The 17,915-nt window shown below is 46.5% G+C and overlaps 2 protein-coding genes across 2 annotated transcripts; both read left to right on the top strand.

The window, feature by feature from the left end:
- The first annotated feature begins 1,674 nt into the window (after nt 1-1,674).
- LOC147666532 (uncharacterized) lies at nt 1,675-7,478 on the top strand. Its single transcript, XM_086949012.1, has 5 exons — nt 1,675-2,193; nt 4,804-4,903; nt 5,013-5,111; nt 5,253-5,393; nt 5,583-7,478. Exons 1-5 carry the CDS (start codon nt 2,140-2,142, stop codon nt 7,364-7,366), a joined length of 2,178 nt encoding a protein of 725 aa, XP_086805138.1. The 5' UTR covers nt 1,675-2,139; the 3' UTR covers nt 7,367-7,478.
- Nucleotides 7,479-7,708: 230 nt separating this feature from the next.
- Nucleotides 7,709-13,581, top strand: LOC147666531 (uncharacterized). The gene is made up of 2 exons (XM_086949010.1): nt 7,709-11,094; nt 12,840-13,581. Exons 1-2 carry the CDS (start codon nt 7,709-7,711, stop codon nt 13,579-13,581), a joined length of 4,128 nt encoding a protein of 1,375 aa, XP_086805136.1.
- The last annotated feature ends 4,334 nt before the right edge of the window (nt 13,582-17,915 follow it).

The raw sequence follows: 17,915 nt of genomic DNA, 5'->3' as shown, positions 1-17,915 counted from the left end.
CTGCTGCGCCTCACCTTTCTTAGCGCTGTGCTGCTGCGCCTCACCTTTCTTAGTGCTGTGTTGCTGCGCCCCACCTTTCTTAGCGCTGCGTTGCTGCGCCTCACCTTTCTTAGCGCTGTGTTGCTGCGCCTCACCTTTCTTAGTGCTGTGTTGCTGCGCCCCACCTTTCTTAGCGCTGCGTTGCTGCGCCTCACCTTCTTAGCGCTGTGTTGCTGCGTCTCACCTTCTTAGCGCTGTGTTGCTGCTCCTCACCTTCATAGCGCTGTGTTGCTGCGCCTCACCTTCTTAGCGCTGTGTTGCTGCGCCTCACCTTCTTAGCGCTGTGTTGCTGCGTCTCACCTTCTTAGCGCTGTGTTGCTGCTCCTCACCTTCATAGCGCTGTGTTGCTGAGCCTCAGCTTCTCCACGAGTCTCCGGATGTCAACGAGTATCCCGGCTGATTTCCGAATGCACACCAAGAAGTTCTGTATTTTGCACAAATAAACATGTAGTTTTTGTCCCAATTAGATTTCAATATTTATTTTATATCTCTACGGCTATCATTGTACTCTCATGACGTCATCCAGCAGGGCTCAACCTATTTCATTTCTTTCTGGCAGGGGTGGCCCAATGTTGCCTTGGTACAGACGGAGTCCCCTGTGGGGTTCCCATGTCTCGCCATTGGTGGTGGAAAGTGCTCTGCATTCAGGAAGCGAGCTGGGTTGTTCCATAATCCGGGCGTCGAAGGGAGGCGCCAGTAGTAAGAAGGGATACCTTCCATCAAAAAATCCTGGTCGCAAAAGTGACAGCGCTGGTCGCAAACTGCTGGTCGCAATTTTGACAGCTTTTGACATGTCTGGTTTTAAACTTCTGGCCTTATTTTTGACAGTTTAAAGCCAGGACTGTTTAAGACCAGGGTTTGATCAGCCCTGACCTTAAGCAGTCTGGTCTTAAACTTCTAGTCTTAAATTTGACAGCTTTGCTCTGCTGCAAAACATGAGGTAATTGTGTATATGTTAAAAGTGCATAGAAAAAAACTACATGGTTGTAGGCTGGAAATGTCTGTGCATTTTTTTAGAACTGGGGTTTGCAGCCAGCTGATGTTTGAACAGCTGGTGGGGGCAGTCCTGCGTTCCCAGCCCAGGGCCTGGGAAGAAGAATGCCCCATCAGCTGTTTGAACAGCTGATGGGGCAGTCCTGAGTTCCCCAGCCCAGGGCCTGGGAAGAAGAATGTGTCATGTAGGTGTCAAAGTGGCAAAGGGGCCTCAGAAACCTACCAATGGTAATTCTCTCTAAAAAAAAATAAGTTACTACAAACCCCTTATAAAATAATAAACCCCCAGCCAGCCCTGAGATTTTGAGATAAGAAAAAAGAGAGTAGAGCAAAGCTTCCCATTGTCTAACCCCACTCTTCCCAGGATAGGCCACACATCACAAAGCCACTGGTCCCAAATTTGACAGGTTAGTTCCAACTTGACATGGCTGGCAGGAAATTCATGTGAGTCCCAAGGTAGATCCTGTTCCCGGGCTCCCTACTTCCCAGGAGAATGTGTCACGTAGGTGTGAAGAGTTTTGCGCCGGCCCCCATTGTCTAACCCTACTCTTCCCAGGATAGCCCCACACATCACAAAGCCCCTGGTCCCAAATTTGACAGGTTAGTTCCAACTTGACATGGCTGGCAGGAAATTTAATATGTGAGTCCCAAGGTAGATCCTGTTCCCGGGCTCCCTACTTCCCAGGAGAATGTGTGACGTAGGTGTGAAGAGTTTTGCGCCGGCCCCCATTGTCTAACCCCACTCTTCCCAGGATAGGCCTTGAGTTTGAGTAACAAGGATAGAAAAAAAGGATCCCAACCAAAGGCCATCAGGGCATTGTTCTAACCCCCTAAAGTCATAAAGGGTGTGGGGGGCTTCTAATTAGCATGCTTGGACAGGTATAAAAGGCCCCTCAAGGAACACTGCCAAACACCCATTCAAAAACCCCCCTTTGAGGAGTGACTGGCGTGGATTGTTCTGCTGTACCTGGAGGACTCCTGCACCAGCAACCAAGTCAAAAAACCTTTGTGGATTTCTACACCATCAAGCCCTACAAAACCTTGGGGAGTGACTGGCCTGGATTGTTTTGAAGGCACAGAGCCAACGCTTGGATCCTAAGGCAAGAAATGGACCAGAGCAACTTCTCCCAGATTGACGCAGCCTGCCAACATGTAAAGAAGGTAAATAATGGATGGTGTAATGTTGTATTAGGGTGTACATGTAGTTTAAAAAAATAAATAAAAAAGTTGTACTTTTAAAAAAATAGTACTATGTAGTGTGGCTTGTAAACTGTTACTCTTTAAGTCTATGTGCTGTGTTTAATGTGAATAATGGTGACAAAGAAGTTTTTTTACAAGATGTGAATTGTAATGTAAATGTGCTTAAAGTGAATAAAGGCTTTGCTGATGCATTGAGTTTAAAGCTATGTGTGTGTGTGTGTGTGTGTGTGTGTGTGTGTGTGTGTGTGTGTGTGTGTGTGTATTTAATGTTAATAAGGGTGGTGGCATAAGTTAGAGTTTGCAGGGTTTGTATTTAAGGGGTCATAATGTTATAGGCCTTAGGAGGGTACATGTAGAGGGGAAACGTATATTTTACAGAGCATAGAAACATTTTTTTACCAGGCTGCTGTACATTTAATGTCAATAAAATGTTAGAGGCTACTACTGTTTCAGGGGTGCCAGAGGTTCTTTAAATAAAATACATGGCATACATATACAAATAAATAAAATGCATTATTGTACTCACCAAGTTGCTGTTTTGGGGCTTTTCGAGGATCAGAAGTATGGGGCTGTATCTGTGTAGGAGAGCCTATAAGGGGGTGAGCTGGAGGGGTCCAGGATGTTCAGGGTCCTTGAGTGCATCGTTTTAAAAAATCCTCTGGAGATGCACTGGGGTTCTGGGTGGGGAGGTCTCTGGGCGTCCCTGGGGGGCTCCGGTGCCCTTGTGCCGCTTTTTAAAAATAAGCCCCCATGAGCCCTCTTGAGGCTGGCGCTGCTCGGGGGTGCCACGGGAGGTCTGTGAGGGGTCTTCAGGGCTCTGGGGCCCCGCTTGCCGCTTTTTTTTTGTTTAAAAATCGCCCCGAGTCCGCTTCTCCGGGGCGCTGTCGAGGGTTAGGGTCAGGGTGTCCCTGGGGGCTCAGTGCCCCGATTGCCGCTTTTTTTTTTTTTGTGTTTAATATTAATCCCCCCGAGCCCGCTTGATGATGGCGCTGCTCGGGGTGTTGTGGGACCGTGTTCTGGGTGTCTGGTGGGGGCTCCGGGGTCCCGAATGCTGCCTCGATCCATCGTTTTTTAAAATTAATCCCCCCTGAGCCCGCTTGAGGCTGGCGCTGCTCGGGGGGCTCTGAGGGCGGGCTCCGTGTGTCTCTCCAGGGGCGCCGGAGCCCGAGTGCCGAGTTGTCCCGCTTTATTTGTAAATGCCCCTCGAGTCCGCTTTCCCAAGGCGCGGCTCGAGGGTGCGGGGGTGTAGGGCTCCGGTGTCCTTGGGGGGTTGCCTCGGTCCCTAGTTTTATTTTTAAAATTAATCCCCCCTGAGCCCGCTTGAGGCTGGCGCTGCTCGGGGGGGGCTCTGAGGGCGGGCTCCGTGTGTCTCTCCAGGGGCGCCGGAGCCCGAGTGCCGAGTTGTCCCGCTTTTTTTTTGTAAATGCCCCTCGAGTCCGCTTTCACAAGGCGCGGCTCGAGGGTGCTGGGGTGTAGGGCTCCGGTGGCTGTGAGGGTCTTGGGAGGGCATTTTCCCACGGTCCCCACGTGGATCCAACAGAGCAACTGTAGCAGGGAGGGCGGACGCTTCACCGGGCCTGCAGGGGCATGGTCCGCCCCTTCAGTGATGTCAGCAGTGCATCACTGTAGGGGCGGATCAAGCCCCTGCAGGCCCAGTGTGTGTGTTTTTTTTTTTTTTTTTTTTTGTTTAAACATTTTATTGAGAGAAAGCGCGAACACGATAGTGTTACAGCGCTGTACATAAGAACCAGTTGCAAAACATAGGGATTTAGGATTACAGGTATTACATAAAAGATGCCAAACAGAAAAAAAATGTAAATGTAGCGCGAATTTCACCCTTAAGTGTCAGAGCGCTTTACATAAGCACCAGTTGCAAAAGATAAGGACTAAGAATTACAGGTGTTACATAAAAGATGCCAAACAAAAAAAACTGCCAATATAGCGCAAATTACAAGAGCAGGCTTTAAGTTACATGGCCAAAAAAATTTCAATTGTGTGCAAACAAAATACATGTGTTAGCAAGTGGGGTATTACAGGAGGAAAAAAGTGACATGTATGACGGTTACAAAAGCAAGCGTTAAGCTACATGAGTAATAAATAAAGTGACAAGTGTGTAGGTTACAAGAGAAAACAAAGTACAATTAGAGGTATAATCCTGCAATATAGGGTAGACACTCAAGCACAAGAATAAGCGTTATGTAGGCAATTGTGGCACTGGCACAACTATCAAAAGCACACAAAAAAGTGAGAGGTCGCAACCAAGGTGTTACAAGAGAAAAGGGGCATGTACGTGTTACCAAAGAGTACCATGAACCTAGGGGCAGTTTTTGTAGGTCAGAAGGACTATGTGTACCTAAAGTGGTTTACCCCAGAAGCAAAGGATATGGCGCAGGTTGTTTTTAACATATGTTTTAGCGCAGCACATACAACGCTTTTTTAAAAAAAAAATGTCTGTTGTTGCACCCCTCTTAATAGTTTTTTAAAATGTATACATGAATTGATTGAAGTTGTGATACTTTTATTTATGAAAGGTGCTTTAAATCCTGTTCTTTTATTTAATATTTAATACAGATGCAAGACCCTACAAATGCAACCGTCACCAATGTACCCCCTGCGGTGGACACAGCTGTAATAACTAGCAGCGATGGTCACTTGTCAGCCCCGCAGCCAGGTATATATATTTAGAGTTGTGTAGTTCTACGTAGTTTTGTACACCAGCAACGCACAAGTTCTCTTTTTTTCTTTTCTAATGTGGGGCTCATGTCTGTATGCTTTTACAGCTAATGACACCGACCTACAAGAAGCTTATGACGATCTTATGTTGTTCCTCGCGGCTCAAGACGCTATGAACAAGGTGCAAAACACTACAGTTCCTACAGGTAATTAAAAATGCCGTTGTTATTTAAACTGTCTAAGGCGCTAGGGAGTTGGCGGAGTAGGACAGCGTCCTGACCCTGAGGGTCTATAGAGGTAATCCTCAGAAAGATGACTAATGTTGGGTATTATTTTTTTCTTTACAGGTGTCCCTATGTTATGCCAGGGCGGTGCTGAGGTCCATGAGGCGGCGCAATGTTCAAAAGAAATTCCTTTGAAGAGGAAAGCTTCAACTTCTAAAGTGGGACCTCTGTCAAAGAAAAGAGCTGTAAAAAGACCTCTTTCAGGTGTGTTTTTTATAAAAGGGTGTGAGAAGTACTAGAGGCGTTACAGACTCTCAAGCAGAAGGGTACAGCTGGTTGTAGGAAGGCCTATATAAAAAAGGTGCCTGTGTAGAACTTAGGATGGTGTTGATTGTACGTGTTGTTTTTATGCTTACTCTAATATATATATATTTTTTTCTGTTTATATTTTAGAAGCGGCTCAGAAACATGCTGCTGAAGAGAGGTCGGCGCCGCCCTTAACGGACATAACATCCGTCCAGAACAACAGAAGCGGCGCAAAAGTCGTGAGTAGGCGTGTACGCCAGGAAAAACTATCCACGTGCTACACACCAAGCAACACGCTCAACAACCATCTACAACAATCTATTCTGCACAGGGGAGGGGCCAACACTGGCGGTATGCTTACAAACCCTGCCTCCCTTAAGAAGAATCAGGGGGACTCAGAGAACCTCCCCAGCCCTTTAAAAAGGGTGAAGGTCTGTAAGGTGTTCACAGACACCCAAACAGAGCCCTTAAACCAGAAGAAGACAACGGCGGTGCTCCACGAGGGCCTTGCAAAGCTCTTAAGCCCTGAGAAGAAAAGCCCTAGCACCCCTGAGCCCCAAGCTAACCCCTTAGATTTATCTATAAAAAAGGATGCTAAGCCCTTGAATGAGGCCTATACAACCTTGAGCCCCAAGGAGGTGGTAGTTGTACCGGTGGTTGTAGAAGAGGCGGCGCCGCCACAAACCCCTAAAACATCGCGCCTCTCAAGAAAACATCTGAAGCTAAAACCGGGGGTCCCTAAGTTCCCGTTACCAGAGTCCCTCAGCAACCCTAATACAAGCCAGGATCCACCAAGCGTCCTGAAACCCCAGACAGTGGCTAATAAAATAACTGTGCATGTAGAGGTGCACGCCCCTGAGCAAACCCCAAAGCCTGTTGTAAGTGTTCAGGCCCAGCCTAGGGTATCAACAGGTGGTAATGCGCAACCCCTAGAAAGTCCTTCTAGCATGAATAGCCACGCTCTTGAGGAGTTGAGGGGGATGGTATACAACATTGGTAGAACCCCAGAAGCGGTGTACCAGAGGTCTTTGAACACAGATGGCTTACAGAACACAGGTAACCATGCACCACACCCTAACACATACATTTCAGCTAGGCCCCAGGATTACAATGACAACTCCTCACAATCCTCAGACCCTTTGTCCCCGAGGACCCCTCCAGGAGCATACGACCCTACCAGTCCCACGGTCATCCACATGTACAGCCCTGTGTCCAGCCCCGATGCCAGCCCCGCGTACAGGCCCTTGGACAGTCCAGCTGACAATCCCATGTACAGTCCCGTGTCCAGTCCAGTGGCCAGTCCCGTGGCCATCCCCGCTGCCAATCCCGTGTACAGTCCCGTGGCCAGTCCCGGGGCCAGTACCGTGTCCAACCCTGAGGCCAACACCGCTACCAACCCCATGTACAGTACAGTGTCCAACCCTGAGGCCAACACCGCTGCCAACCCCTTGTACAGTACAGTGGCCAACCCTGAGACCAACACCGCTGCCAACCCTTTGTACAGTACAGTGTCCAACCCTGAGGCCAGTACCGTTGCCACCCCTGTGTACAGGTCCATGTCCATCCCCTGGGACATGCCCGTGTACAGACCTGTGTCCAGTACCGCCATAGCTGGTGGCAGTATAGATGTGCCTGAGGCATTGTCACCATTTATAAGACCTCGCAAGGTGTTCCCCCCGAAGCAGGAACAAGATGGGTCTGTAAACACTGAAGAGGCATTGAAGACACATGTAAAAGAGATCCAGATGGCTGTTCGCAAATTAAAGCGACAGGCGAACCGTGCAATCATAAGAATGGATATGGGGTTTTCCAATCTCAGGAACAAGAGGGAGGCCCAACATCTGGTCGTGGCACGGGTTGGGGTGTGTAAAAAAGAGATCATACAGATGTGTCAGGCGGCTGTGGCCGATATACACGGTACACACTCATGACTATGTCAGTACCAGCCCCTAAAGACCCCCACAGCCATTGTTACTCCTAAGAGGACCCCAAAATATAACCGTAAGGTCCAGAGATTAGTGACAAAGGCTGTACGGTTCTTAAAACTACTCAGGCAACGACCATCGGGGGCCCCACAAGCCCTCAAACAAGACACCGCTGTTTCCATAGACCCCTCCAAACAAGATACACCTGTTTCCCTAGAACCCTTCAAGCATGGTACCACAGCTTCAAGATCAAAGCCTGAAGCATATAATCCAACACTTCACCGCCGACAATACATAGGGGCAGGGTCTAACATACCTAGGGTCGGTCATTTGAAGGGGGTCGGGGGGATGGCTTTAAAACTCCAAGCACCCCAACATTCAGAAGGACCTTGGGGTGGAACTGTAGCGGAGGCCTCCATGAACAAGACAACCAACGACAGCGACCTACCTGTTCAGATAGGCTGGGGCATGGTATCTCGAAAAGCCTGGGCCCGTAAAAAAAAACAAAAGTGGCTTAATAGTACAAAGCAACGCCGGCTTTTAATAAATAAGCTGAAGAAGGCGAGAATCTGCGCTACCCGCAGGCTTACAAGAACCCCTGAGACAGGTCCCACCATGACCTCCCAAAATGACACAACAGAGAACACCTCCACAAATCACACTCCTACTGATGAGGGCCCAGAGCCCTTGTTTTTAGAGAGTGTTAGAAGTTACACTCGCAATGTAGAGAGGTTTAGGGCCGTAGAACACTATGAGGAGTTTAGATTTGTTAACCTACACCAAATAACATCAACCACTCATGGTGTTCTGGCTATACATCAGGCTGTGCAGGAGCTCATAGAAAGGTTGTTACACGATGTGGGGCCTAATGACTTTTTCCAACTCCGCTTCCAGGGGCAGGGTTTTGACACGCCGTTGTTCACCAGGCGTAAGACCCGAGATGTTTTTGACGCTGTGCAATTTTTAGAAAACCTCCAAAGGCTTTTACAGAGTAAGGCGGAACTAGTCGCCTATGGCACTTTTAGAGTCATAGCCCTCATTGTACGGGGGCGTGAGGGGGGTGTTTCCAGACCCTTAAAGAGCGTACTATACAGTAAAATAATTGGTAAGAAACAGATGTGGCTGCTCAATTTTACCAACGCCACTGCCAATACATGTCTGGCGGCCAGCATCGTGGGTCTGCTGATGGCTCGCAAGACCCCTGACGCTGTCATCATGTCTAGAGCTGTTGAAGCCCATGAGGATCTTAAAATACCTCCTGACCGAATGGTCGGCTTTGGCGATATAGGTCTTTTTGAGAACTATTTCGCCGTGACGGTGAAAGTTCTCTATCACAGCGGTTCCTGGAAGTACTTTACAACCGGGGAACCTGTGAGAAACAAGACCGTATATGTCCTCCACATGGAAAATCATTTTTACGGCATCTTGAACCTAAAAGGTTTTCTGGGGGCCAAGTATGTGTGCGCCCACTGTGACCATATATACAACAATAAAACACACCACCAGTGTGAAATGTGTTGTAAGATGTGTCAGAGGGTTGGCTGTATAGAAGACGCTACCCTGAAGGTGAGGTGCAGCACGTGTAGGCTGTTTTGTCGCTCGCAAAACTGCTTGAGCATACACGAGAAATCTTTCAAATGTGTCCCTAAAAAGGACTGCAGCGAGTGTGGGCGGTATGTTGCAACGGATCACAAGTGCAAAGGTATGATATGCCCCCGTTGCCATGTGTCTTACGAGGCCGGCACCAACCATCAGTGTTATATGGTTAAAGGTCCACCTCAGACCAAGACCGAAGACTATATAGTGTTTGATATAGAGTGCACACAAGAGACAGGGGTACACCAGCCTAACTACATTTACGCACACCATCTAACATCCGACGACAGTTGGGAGTTTGAGGGACGAACGTGCGTTGGTGATTTCCTGAGCACTTTCATTCAAGCCAAATTCCAAGGATATACCATGCTCGCCCACAACTCGAAAGCCTATGACTCCTTCTTTATTCTACGAGACATGATTCGTGAAAAGATACAAGTGGAGCTCATAACCCAGGGGTCTAAACTGATGCTGATGACAGTATGCTCTTTAAAAATACGCTTCATAGACACCCTGAATTTCCTACCCATGAAATTGAGCAAGCTGCCAAAGGCCTTTGGGTTCCCAGGGTGTAAAGGTTATTTCCCACACTTTTTTAACACCTGGGCTAACCAAAATTATGTGGGACCCATGCCGCCTCCTGACAGCTATGGGGTTGAATACATGATGCCTGATGAGAAAGTGAGCTTTCTACAGTGGTACTCTGAAAACCGTGAAAAGGAGTTTCACTTTCAAACAGAGTTGAAAGCTTATTGTCAGGCTGATGTAATGATCCTTCGGCAAGCTTGTAACCTCTTCAGAGATGTTGTGGTGTCTATGACTAAAGAAGTCAAGGACTTGAAACCTAAGACCTTGCCTAAAAAAGTCAAGGCCTTGACACCCAAAACCCCTGGAATACAGCAAGCGGTCGAATACATAGACCCATTTCAAAACGTCACTCTGGCATCCATGTGTATGTCCATCTACAAACACATGTTTTTAATGCCTGAAACTATCGCTCTAGTACCGCCAGACCTCTATAACGGTAAACAGAAACGTTATTCAACCCCCTCTATCCAGTGGCTCATGCACGTCTCTGAGAAGGAAAACATACAAATTCAACATGCCTTACAGGGTGGTGAATACCGCCTGGGCCCCTATTACCTGGACGGGTACTCTGTAATTAAGGGTGTGCCGACAGCCTTTGAATTCAACGGCTGTTTTTACCACGGCTGCCCCAAGTGTTACAAACCCCACGAGTATAACAAAATGCTGGGTGCCAAATTTGAACACTTATACAGGCGTACTCTGACAAAGGCCCAGTATGTTGAAAACCAGGGCTTTGCTATGAGAGTTCTTTGGGAGCACGAGTGGTTAGACATGTTAAAAACCGACACAGACCTCTGCTCTTTTCTTAAGACTCATCATTTACCCACACCATTGGAGCCCCGTGATGCCTTATTTGGGGGGCGTACAAATGCCATACAACTGTACAAGGTCGTTGGTGAGGGTGAGAAAATACACTACTATGATTTCACCAGTCTGTACCCTTTTGTGAACAAGATGAAGTTGTACCCAACGGGTCACCCCACCATCATCTATAGAGATTTCAAGCCCCTATCCGAATACTTTGGGCTTATCAAATGTGAAATCTATCCTCCTAAGCAGCTTTACTTCCCAGTGTTACCATGCAGAGTCGATGGCAAGCTGATGTTCCCCCTATGTCGAACATGTGCGATGCTTAAAGAGATTGATGGCTGCAGACACACCGATGAACAAAGGATGCTCACAGGGACCTGGTGTAGCATCGAGGTACAAGCTGCCTTAGAGAAAGGGTACAGGATCGGTAGAGTACACGAAGTGTGGCATTTTAAGAGCACTACAACACAACTCTTTGCCCCCTACATTAATTTGTTTCTCAGAGACAAACAGGAGGCCTCAGGGTATCCTGAATGGTGTACTAGTCAGGATGCAAAACAGAAATACATCGATGACTACTACGTTCACGAGGGTATCAGTTTACGCCCCCATCTGATAGAGGTCAATCCTGCACGCCGACAGTTAGCCAAACTCTGTCTCAACTCCTTATGGGGAAAATTTGCACAGCGCACAAACCTTTCAAATACCACTTTAATATCAGACCCTGATGAACTGTTCAAGTACCTGTTTGCCCCCTGCTACGAGGTGTCCAGCTGCGAGTTTATCGATGACGATACCGCAGCTTTGTGTTGGAAATACGCCCAAGAGTACCCCACATCGAGTAACAACATAAACATTTTCATAGCCTGCTTCACGACAGCCCACGCTCGTCTAGAGCTTTACGGGGTTATGGATAAGCTCCAGGATCGCTGCTTGTATCACGATACAGATTCTGTGATTTTTCTGAGCAAACCGGGGGATGAAGACCCTCCTCTAGGAGATTATCTGGGTAATCTAACCAGTGAGCTAGATAAGGATGAGTATATAAAAGAATATACATCCTCAGGGCCTAAGACATACAGTTACCGGACCAACAAGAACAAGGTGTGTATGAAGGTCAAAGGGATAACCTTAAATGTCAGCAACACTGTAAAAATCAATTTTGATAGTCTGAAGAATCTGGTACACGAATACGCTACAGCAGACGATTCTGAGAATGCTAAAACCATAGTTGTGAACCAGCCCTGCATAGTCAGATCTAAAAAGAAGTGGGAAATCACAACCCAGCCTCTACATAAAACATTGCGAGTTGTTTTTGATAAAAGGGTCCTAACCACCGACTATAAAACACTGCCTTATGGTTATTAGGTCCATTAGAGAGACAGCCGCCACAGTATGGACACCAGGTTGCAGCATCCGTTCTCCTGCGTGCTAGCAGGACCCTCAAACTGTGGTAAAAGCTATTTTATAAAAAAGCTCTTAGAAAATGCCGCCTCTGCTTTATCACAAATCCCTAACAACATTGTATGGCTTTATTCATGCTGGCAGCCTCTTTATACAGACTTGGGCCGTCGGTTCCCCCATATCAAATTTATAGAGGGTATACCGGATAACCTCAACGATGATGAGCTACTACCACCAACCCTTGTAAATATGATAATTGTTGATGATCTGATGCGTGAAGGTGGTGATCATCCAGAGTTAGAGAGAGCTTTTACTCAATATTCACATCATCGCAATCTAAGCATCTGCTACATTGTGCAGAATTTGTTTTACAAAGGCAAGAACAGTAGGTCTATAGCTCTCAACGCTTCATACCTTGTTTTATTTAAAAACCCCCGTGACAAACAGCAAATAGCTGTCATAGCTAAACAGATGTACCCTGGAAACACACACTTCTTCATGGAGGCCTTTAACGACGCTACAGCAAAACCCCACGGGTACCTGTTGGTAGACTTAAAAAATGAAACTCTAGAAGACTATAGACTAAGGGCTGATATTTTTCCAACAGAGCTACCTGTAGTTTACACCCCAAAGCCCAAGACCAGGCCCTATAAAAAGCAGCGGTGATGTCTTTTAGAACCATTTACAGACCAGCCCTTATAACGCTCAGTGGTGACCATGTCTACACACCTACGCCACAATTTAGCTCTCCTGAAAATGCTTGTTACAGCCAGCCCCCAACACCGAAAGGCCATCCTGGGCACCGCTTCTGACGATTTAGTGGCTGCCATTTCAGAAATAGCCCTAAACACCCTAAAAGGCAACGTCCCTATATCAAAGCGTCAGTTACAGGTTCTGAAGAAGAAGAAGGGGCTCATCAAGAAGCTCAGTAATAAAAGGGCCTCACTCATAACAAAGAAGAAACTGGTGAAACAGTCTGGAGGTTTTATAGGTAACTTGCTGGGGATAGCTATACCTGTAATTACAAGCCTCCTTACGGGTCAGTGATGGAGCATGCCACAAAAATGTATCTGGTTCCTAGGCAGCAAATGGAGCAGCTGGGGTCCACCACGGACAACGCATGGGATATCCGTAGAAATGAGACTTTACGCCTGGATGCTGAAATTAAAGACATTTTGAGCAGGACTGATCTAAACCCCTACGACAAGGCTAACCTTTACAACAACACTCTCAAAAAATTCTTAAATTACTACACCCAGTGGAATACCGAGAAGAACAAGTTGACTCTATATACCCCAGACTCTGAACAACCAGCTGCTCAGGCCCCCGACCCTCAGCCCCTACAACCGCCTCCCGATGATGCGACAGCCTCAGATACCTTTGTTGGAGACCTCCTAAAAAATATAGGTCAAAGGCACAGAGGGGCTGCGCAGATGTTGATGAGTAAACTAGCCGCTTCTAAAGACCTTGTCTCTTGGAATGAGCTAGGTGAGTTTCTCTACAAGGGCCAACCTGTTGCAGGGTCGCATATGTACGATCTAGTGAAAGGTCTCACACACCCCAAAATCCTGACACCTCAAAATGCACCGCGAGGCTGGGAGCAGTTTCTGCAGGCCGCTGCTGAACTCAATATACCCTCCACGATCGTTGGTAATAATGAACACCGCAGACTGCTAGACAATTTGAAGAGTCCCCTACTGCCATCGCCTACAGGTTCTGAAGTCCGAAGGCTATCCCCTAAATGGGCTACTCCTGCACCGTCGGTGCCAGCTCGAAAAAAAAAGACAGCTCCTAAATCACCCTTCGCATGGATTTATGATTAATTGTGTGTGATTTTTATTCCTATGTTTCTTCAATAAAGTTTTGTCAACTAAATATTTGTAATAAACACCTTGTTATAACTTTACAAACCGTCTCAGTCATCTTTCAAAAAAACATTTTATGGTGCATGTATATTGAAATAACAAGTCTGAATACATGTTTTAAAAAAAATATAATGTCTTTTATTTTATACGTTCAACATTAAGCATACAACTGTTATAAACCCTTACAGTTTTGACAAGGTACATATTCTGTTTTCACAGGTCTGACCGATACCCTGGTGTTTTCTTTTACATATTTCGCAACTATAATATCATTGTTAACAAGATCCCCCGGATATAGATTTAAGAAATTTCTAAATGAAAGACCCTGTGACATTTTACTGATAAAATAAATACAGTGTTCCCCGCATGTGATAGCCATGGAATCCTGAACCCTTAGTTTGTTATACTCCACCACAGCTGCAGCTTTTTTCACAAATTTGAATATAGGAGTTGTATAGAGTCTGTGCTCAGGGAACTCTGCGGTACTGTCAAACACCGTAACCTTGTCAACATCTATAAACATTGCTGCCCAATGTGTCCCAGCCTGGTCATGCGGGTCTGTGTTAAAGACTAGGGTGCATGGTCTTTCTGCCCCTATTTCGGCTGGTAAACCGTCGCTAGGGAAAACACCCAAAAAGTATTTCCTAGCGTATTTATGTCTGCTTAAGAAGTCACGTATCTGCACAGTATCCATTTCACAAATGTTTTTAAAGATAGTCAAACAAAATCTGCCTTGCGTGGTTGATCTGAATGATGCTGTCGAATACAGAGAATACGACCATGTTCACATTAGCCACCAGTGGATCTGCGAATCGTATTTCAGCTTTTAGATTCCCATTTTTGACCAGGTTGTAGTGATCACCATCTTCCATGTCAGGTGTCAGGTCGAATGCGAACAGCGTGTATCCACGGCCATAGCCTTCTCTTGACACCGCTACACCGCAGTCCCTTTGATGCTTTCCTGTTATCGAAACCAGTCCTTGATATTCCCTGATGTAATGACCGGCTGCAAAACTGGGGGTGTAGGGTTTTGCAGGAATCACATTGCCCTCATGGACCAGCGCCGCGTAGTTGATGTTGTAGTGTTTAAAATTGAAGGGGTTTGAGGCATAGGTGCCACTAAAAGCTGTGTTGTCCACAAACCCTATGATGATGAGCTTTGGTAGTTGTCCAAGAAATAAATTCTGCTGTTGTGTTAAGCGGGTACCTGCAGGGATGCTGAATACCTTCAGAGCTACTCTTTCCACAGCATACTTGGCGTTGGATATTTGCAAAGCTTCGGCGTGTGCTAACCTGACGCTCGGGGACACTTTCACTCTCTTTACAAACAGGCTCGCAGACAGTATGTTCAACTTGTACTGTTCTGCATCCCCGTTGATGAGGCAGAATGAGTCCTTGTTACGATTGAGCTTGACTTTAAGATCAATTCCGTTGATGAGCAGTTTATCTTGGAAGAAGAGGTCCGAATGTATGCGCCCCAGGAGGTCAAAGGTACGGCTGGCTGCAGCATGCCCCGCTCTTTTTATAAAGCCCTTATTATCACCATCCAGAGCTGTGATTTCAAAATGCCCGTGTGTATCCCTGTGAAAGAGACCAGCTGAAAGTTGTGTGTCAAGGGCGTCGCTACTGTAATTTAGAATGCTCTCAATGTAGGCTCTGTAGGCGTACATGTTATCGTTCTGGGTGATGAGTCGGTCGCCCAGGGTGATGTCCACTTGATTAAACATGGTAGCTAGAGGGTAAGCGATTGGTGCCACTTTAGCGTCATCGTCAATGTCGGACCCATCCGCTTTTACGATTTTACACATAAGATGCAGCAGAGTGTTGTTGAGATCCAAATACATATCCGTGGCCCCTGACACATAAAACTCTATAGGTGCCAGCGGTGTCAATGCTGCTAAAGGTGACACTTCCATGAAGAAGCTGTTTTCGATGCTGGTCTGCGTGGGTTTTAGACTAAACAAGTCCAACTCTGATTTGGCGCACTCTCCAGATCCACAATGTACGAAGGCCATGGCTGTGTGTACAAGGCTTTAAAAAATATTTACTTTAGAGCCGGTTCGCTTCTTCGCAGCTCTCTTCCGTCTTGGAGCTCTTCTTTTCTGAGGGCGTTTTGAAGCTGTCCTCCTTTTTTTATAGGGGGCTGGGGGGCCCCTGCGTCTGGAAACACGCCGTTTCCTTTTGACACTCGCTCGTGGTTTATACATCAAACCAGCTCCTTCTTGAGGTTGCTTGTTCATGCGTTCTGCAACTGCCGATGTAACAGACCCCACTACCTCCTGCGCAATGTTCGTGGCAGCCGCCTTCACATGAGGCTTTGCAATTTCATAGCCTCTTCTCAGGAAAGGCATAGCTCTTCTAAACAGACTCCTAAAGAATCCTCCTAATCCAGCCCCGTACATAACAGGTGAACCTTGAAAGTACGGTGGTCCTCCATAACCGGCTTGACTTCTGTAATAGTCTCTGTACATAGACGGATCTCCGTACGTTTTCATAACCACCATGATGGCTGCTTAATACCCTCTGTCGTGTCTAGGCCTTAAATGAAGCTTGACAATAACTTTCCCGTATTTAAAGGCCACCGGCTCAGACTGATCATCATAGATCATAATTGAAATAGTGTCAAAATGGTTTTTAGAAACTGCGACGTAGTCAGGTTTGTTAAATTGTATGTTGACCATGGTATTATTATCACCCTGTACATGCACCCACCTTAACAACGGCGAGTAACTATCACCTATCCTCTGAGACTCCACAATATCGCTGTACACGTAGAGCGTGTAGAACCCCCCATTAATATCGGGGCACGTGTGATCTTGTTCCACGGGGCTTTTCACATGTTGTACTGTCCCTAAAATCCTTCTTAATTTACCTGAGCAGTTAAATAGAGTGTTTCGATTTATGGATTTAAGAAATACCTTCCTTCTCACATTATCTAACACCAGATGAATATTCGGATGTGGTTCTATACTGGCTATGGATTTGTTGATGGCTTCGATAATGCTTGAAACGTGCGGGTAGTAGCCTGGTGGGAAGGATGTGTGTATGCCCATGGGGTCCTGTTCCCTCTTGATGTGAAACTTGGTTTCGGCAGCGGTAAATGTATTCCATGTTCTAGGGTATTGTATTTCTGTTAGGGCAACCTCCCAGTCCCCCTTCAGGTCCACAGCCTTAGCCAGTTTGACGGTGTAATTAGAAATCTGATTGTTGGGGAACATGTCCTTAGAAGCGTTGGATGGTAAGGTTATATAAAAGGGTGAAGTCTCCATCGTCGCAGAGGCTTTTAGTTCACACACCCTTCAGGGAGCTGGCCAATACCCAACTGTTAAATTTCTCAGGCCAACCGCGCCATTTGACATATGCCTGGCTCTTAGCCCCTGTACCTTTCCTTTTCAGAACTTTTTCAACCCTATACACCCTGTTCGGATCATCGGGCACCTTTTGTAACTCTTCCTTGTAAAAGGACCCAGACACCGTTTCCCCATCGTAGTCCTTTAACCTGTAAATATACAGCCCTTCCTTAACCTCCACACTTTCCACTATAAATATTTCATCACTAAAGGTCTGCTGGTAACCCTTCGTGAAGACTCCTTTCAGTTTAGAAATCCTTACGTGATCACCCTTTTTAAATACAGACTTCTTCACCATGGTCCCAAAGTTAGGCCCATACACATTTCTCCAAACATTTAACGAATTATCCTGTGTTACCTCTTCAGGGGCCATTTTGATGGTTCTATGATAACTGACATTATATACAGCTAAAAAAGCCTGTAGAACATCCACGTATCTGTATGTATTGCTGGCCGTAAAATACCTCCACATCTTAGACTTTAAAGTTCTGTTAAACCTTTCTACAACCGCTGCTTTTACCTCTGTGTGTGTTACAAAATGTTGAACATTGTGTTGCTTTAATAATTTCTGAAATGACTTGTTTAAGAATTCTTTTCCTGCGTCTGTTTGTAGTTTTTGAGGAATACGACCCTTAGCGAAGATGGCTTTAAAAGCGGCTGTGACGCTAGCTCCACTTTTATCACGCAGCGCCTCTGCATACGCGTACTTGGACAACACATCTATGACTGTTAATATATAACATGCGCCGTCGTTATGTTTTGCTATATCTTGAAGGCTGATTATGTCCGCTTGCCATTGATAATCTATACACGCATTAACGATTGTGGGGCGCCTCTTAAAACGTCTTCTGGCTGGCTTATGTAGTGAATACGCCTCCTCTCCTGATAACCACGTCTTCACCGCTTCTCTGCTTACCGCCTCCTTTTCAGACCTAGCCCTTC

Source organism: Lissotriton vulgaris, unplaced genomic scaffold (assembly GCF_964263255.1).
Source record: "Lissotriton vulgaris unplaced genomic scaffold, aLisVul1.2 SCAFFOLD_352, whole genome shotgun sequence".
NCBI classification, from domain to species: domain Eukaryota; kingdom Metazoa; phylum Chordata; class Amphibia; order Caudata; family Salamandridae; genus Lissotriton; species Lissotriton vulgaris.
The sequence above is the reverse complement of the archived record's forward strand: the minus strand, read 5'-3'. Positions and strand labels throughout refer to the sequence as shown.

Coding starts and splice junctions, on each gene's coding strand:
- LOC147666532 (XM_086949012.1), top strand. CDS start 2,140: ATGGACCAGAGCAACTTCTCCCAGATTGACGCAGCCTGCCAACATGTA. Junction 2,194..4,803: donor CCTGCCAACATGTAAAGAAG/GTAAATAATGGA, acceptor TATTTAATACAG/ATGCAAGACCCTACAAATGC. Junction 5,394..5,582: donor TGTAAAAAGACCTCTTTCAG/GTGTGTTTTTTA, acceptor TTTATATTTTAG/AAGCGGCTCAGAAACATGCT.
- LOC147666531 (XM_086949010.1), top strand. CDS start 7,709: ATGGCTTTAAAACTCCAAGCACCCCAACATTCAGAAGGACCTTGGGGT. Junction 11,095..12,839: donor GACCCTGATGAACTGTTCAA/GTACCTGTTTGC, acceptor TCTGGTTCCTAG/GCAGCAAATGGAGCAGCTGG.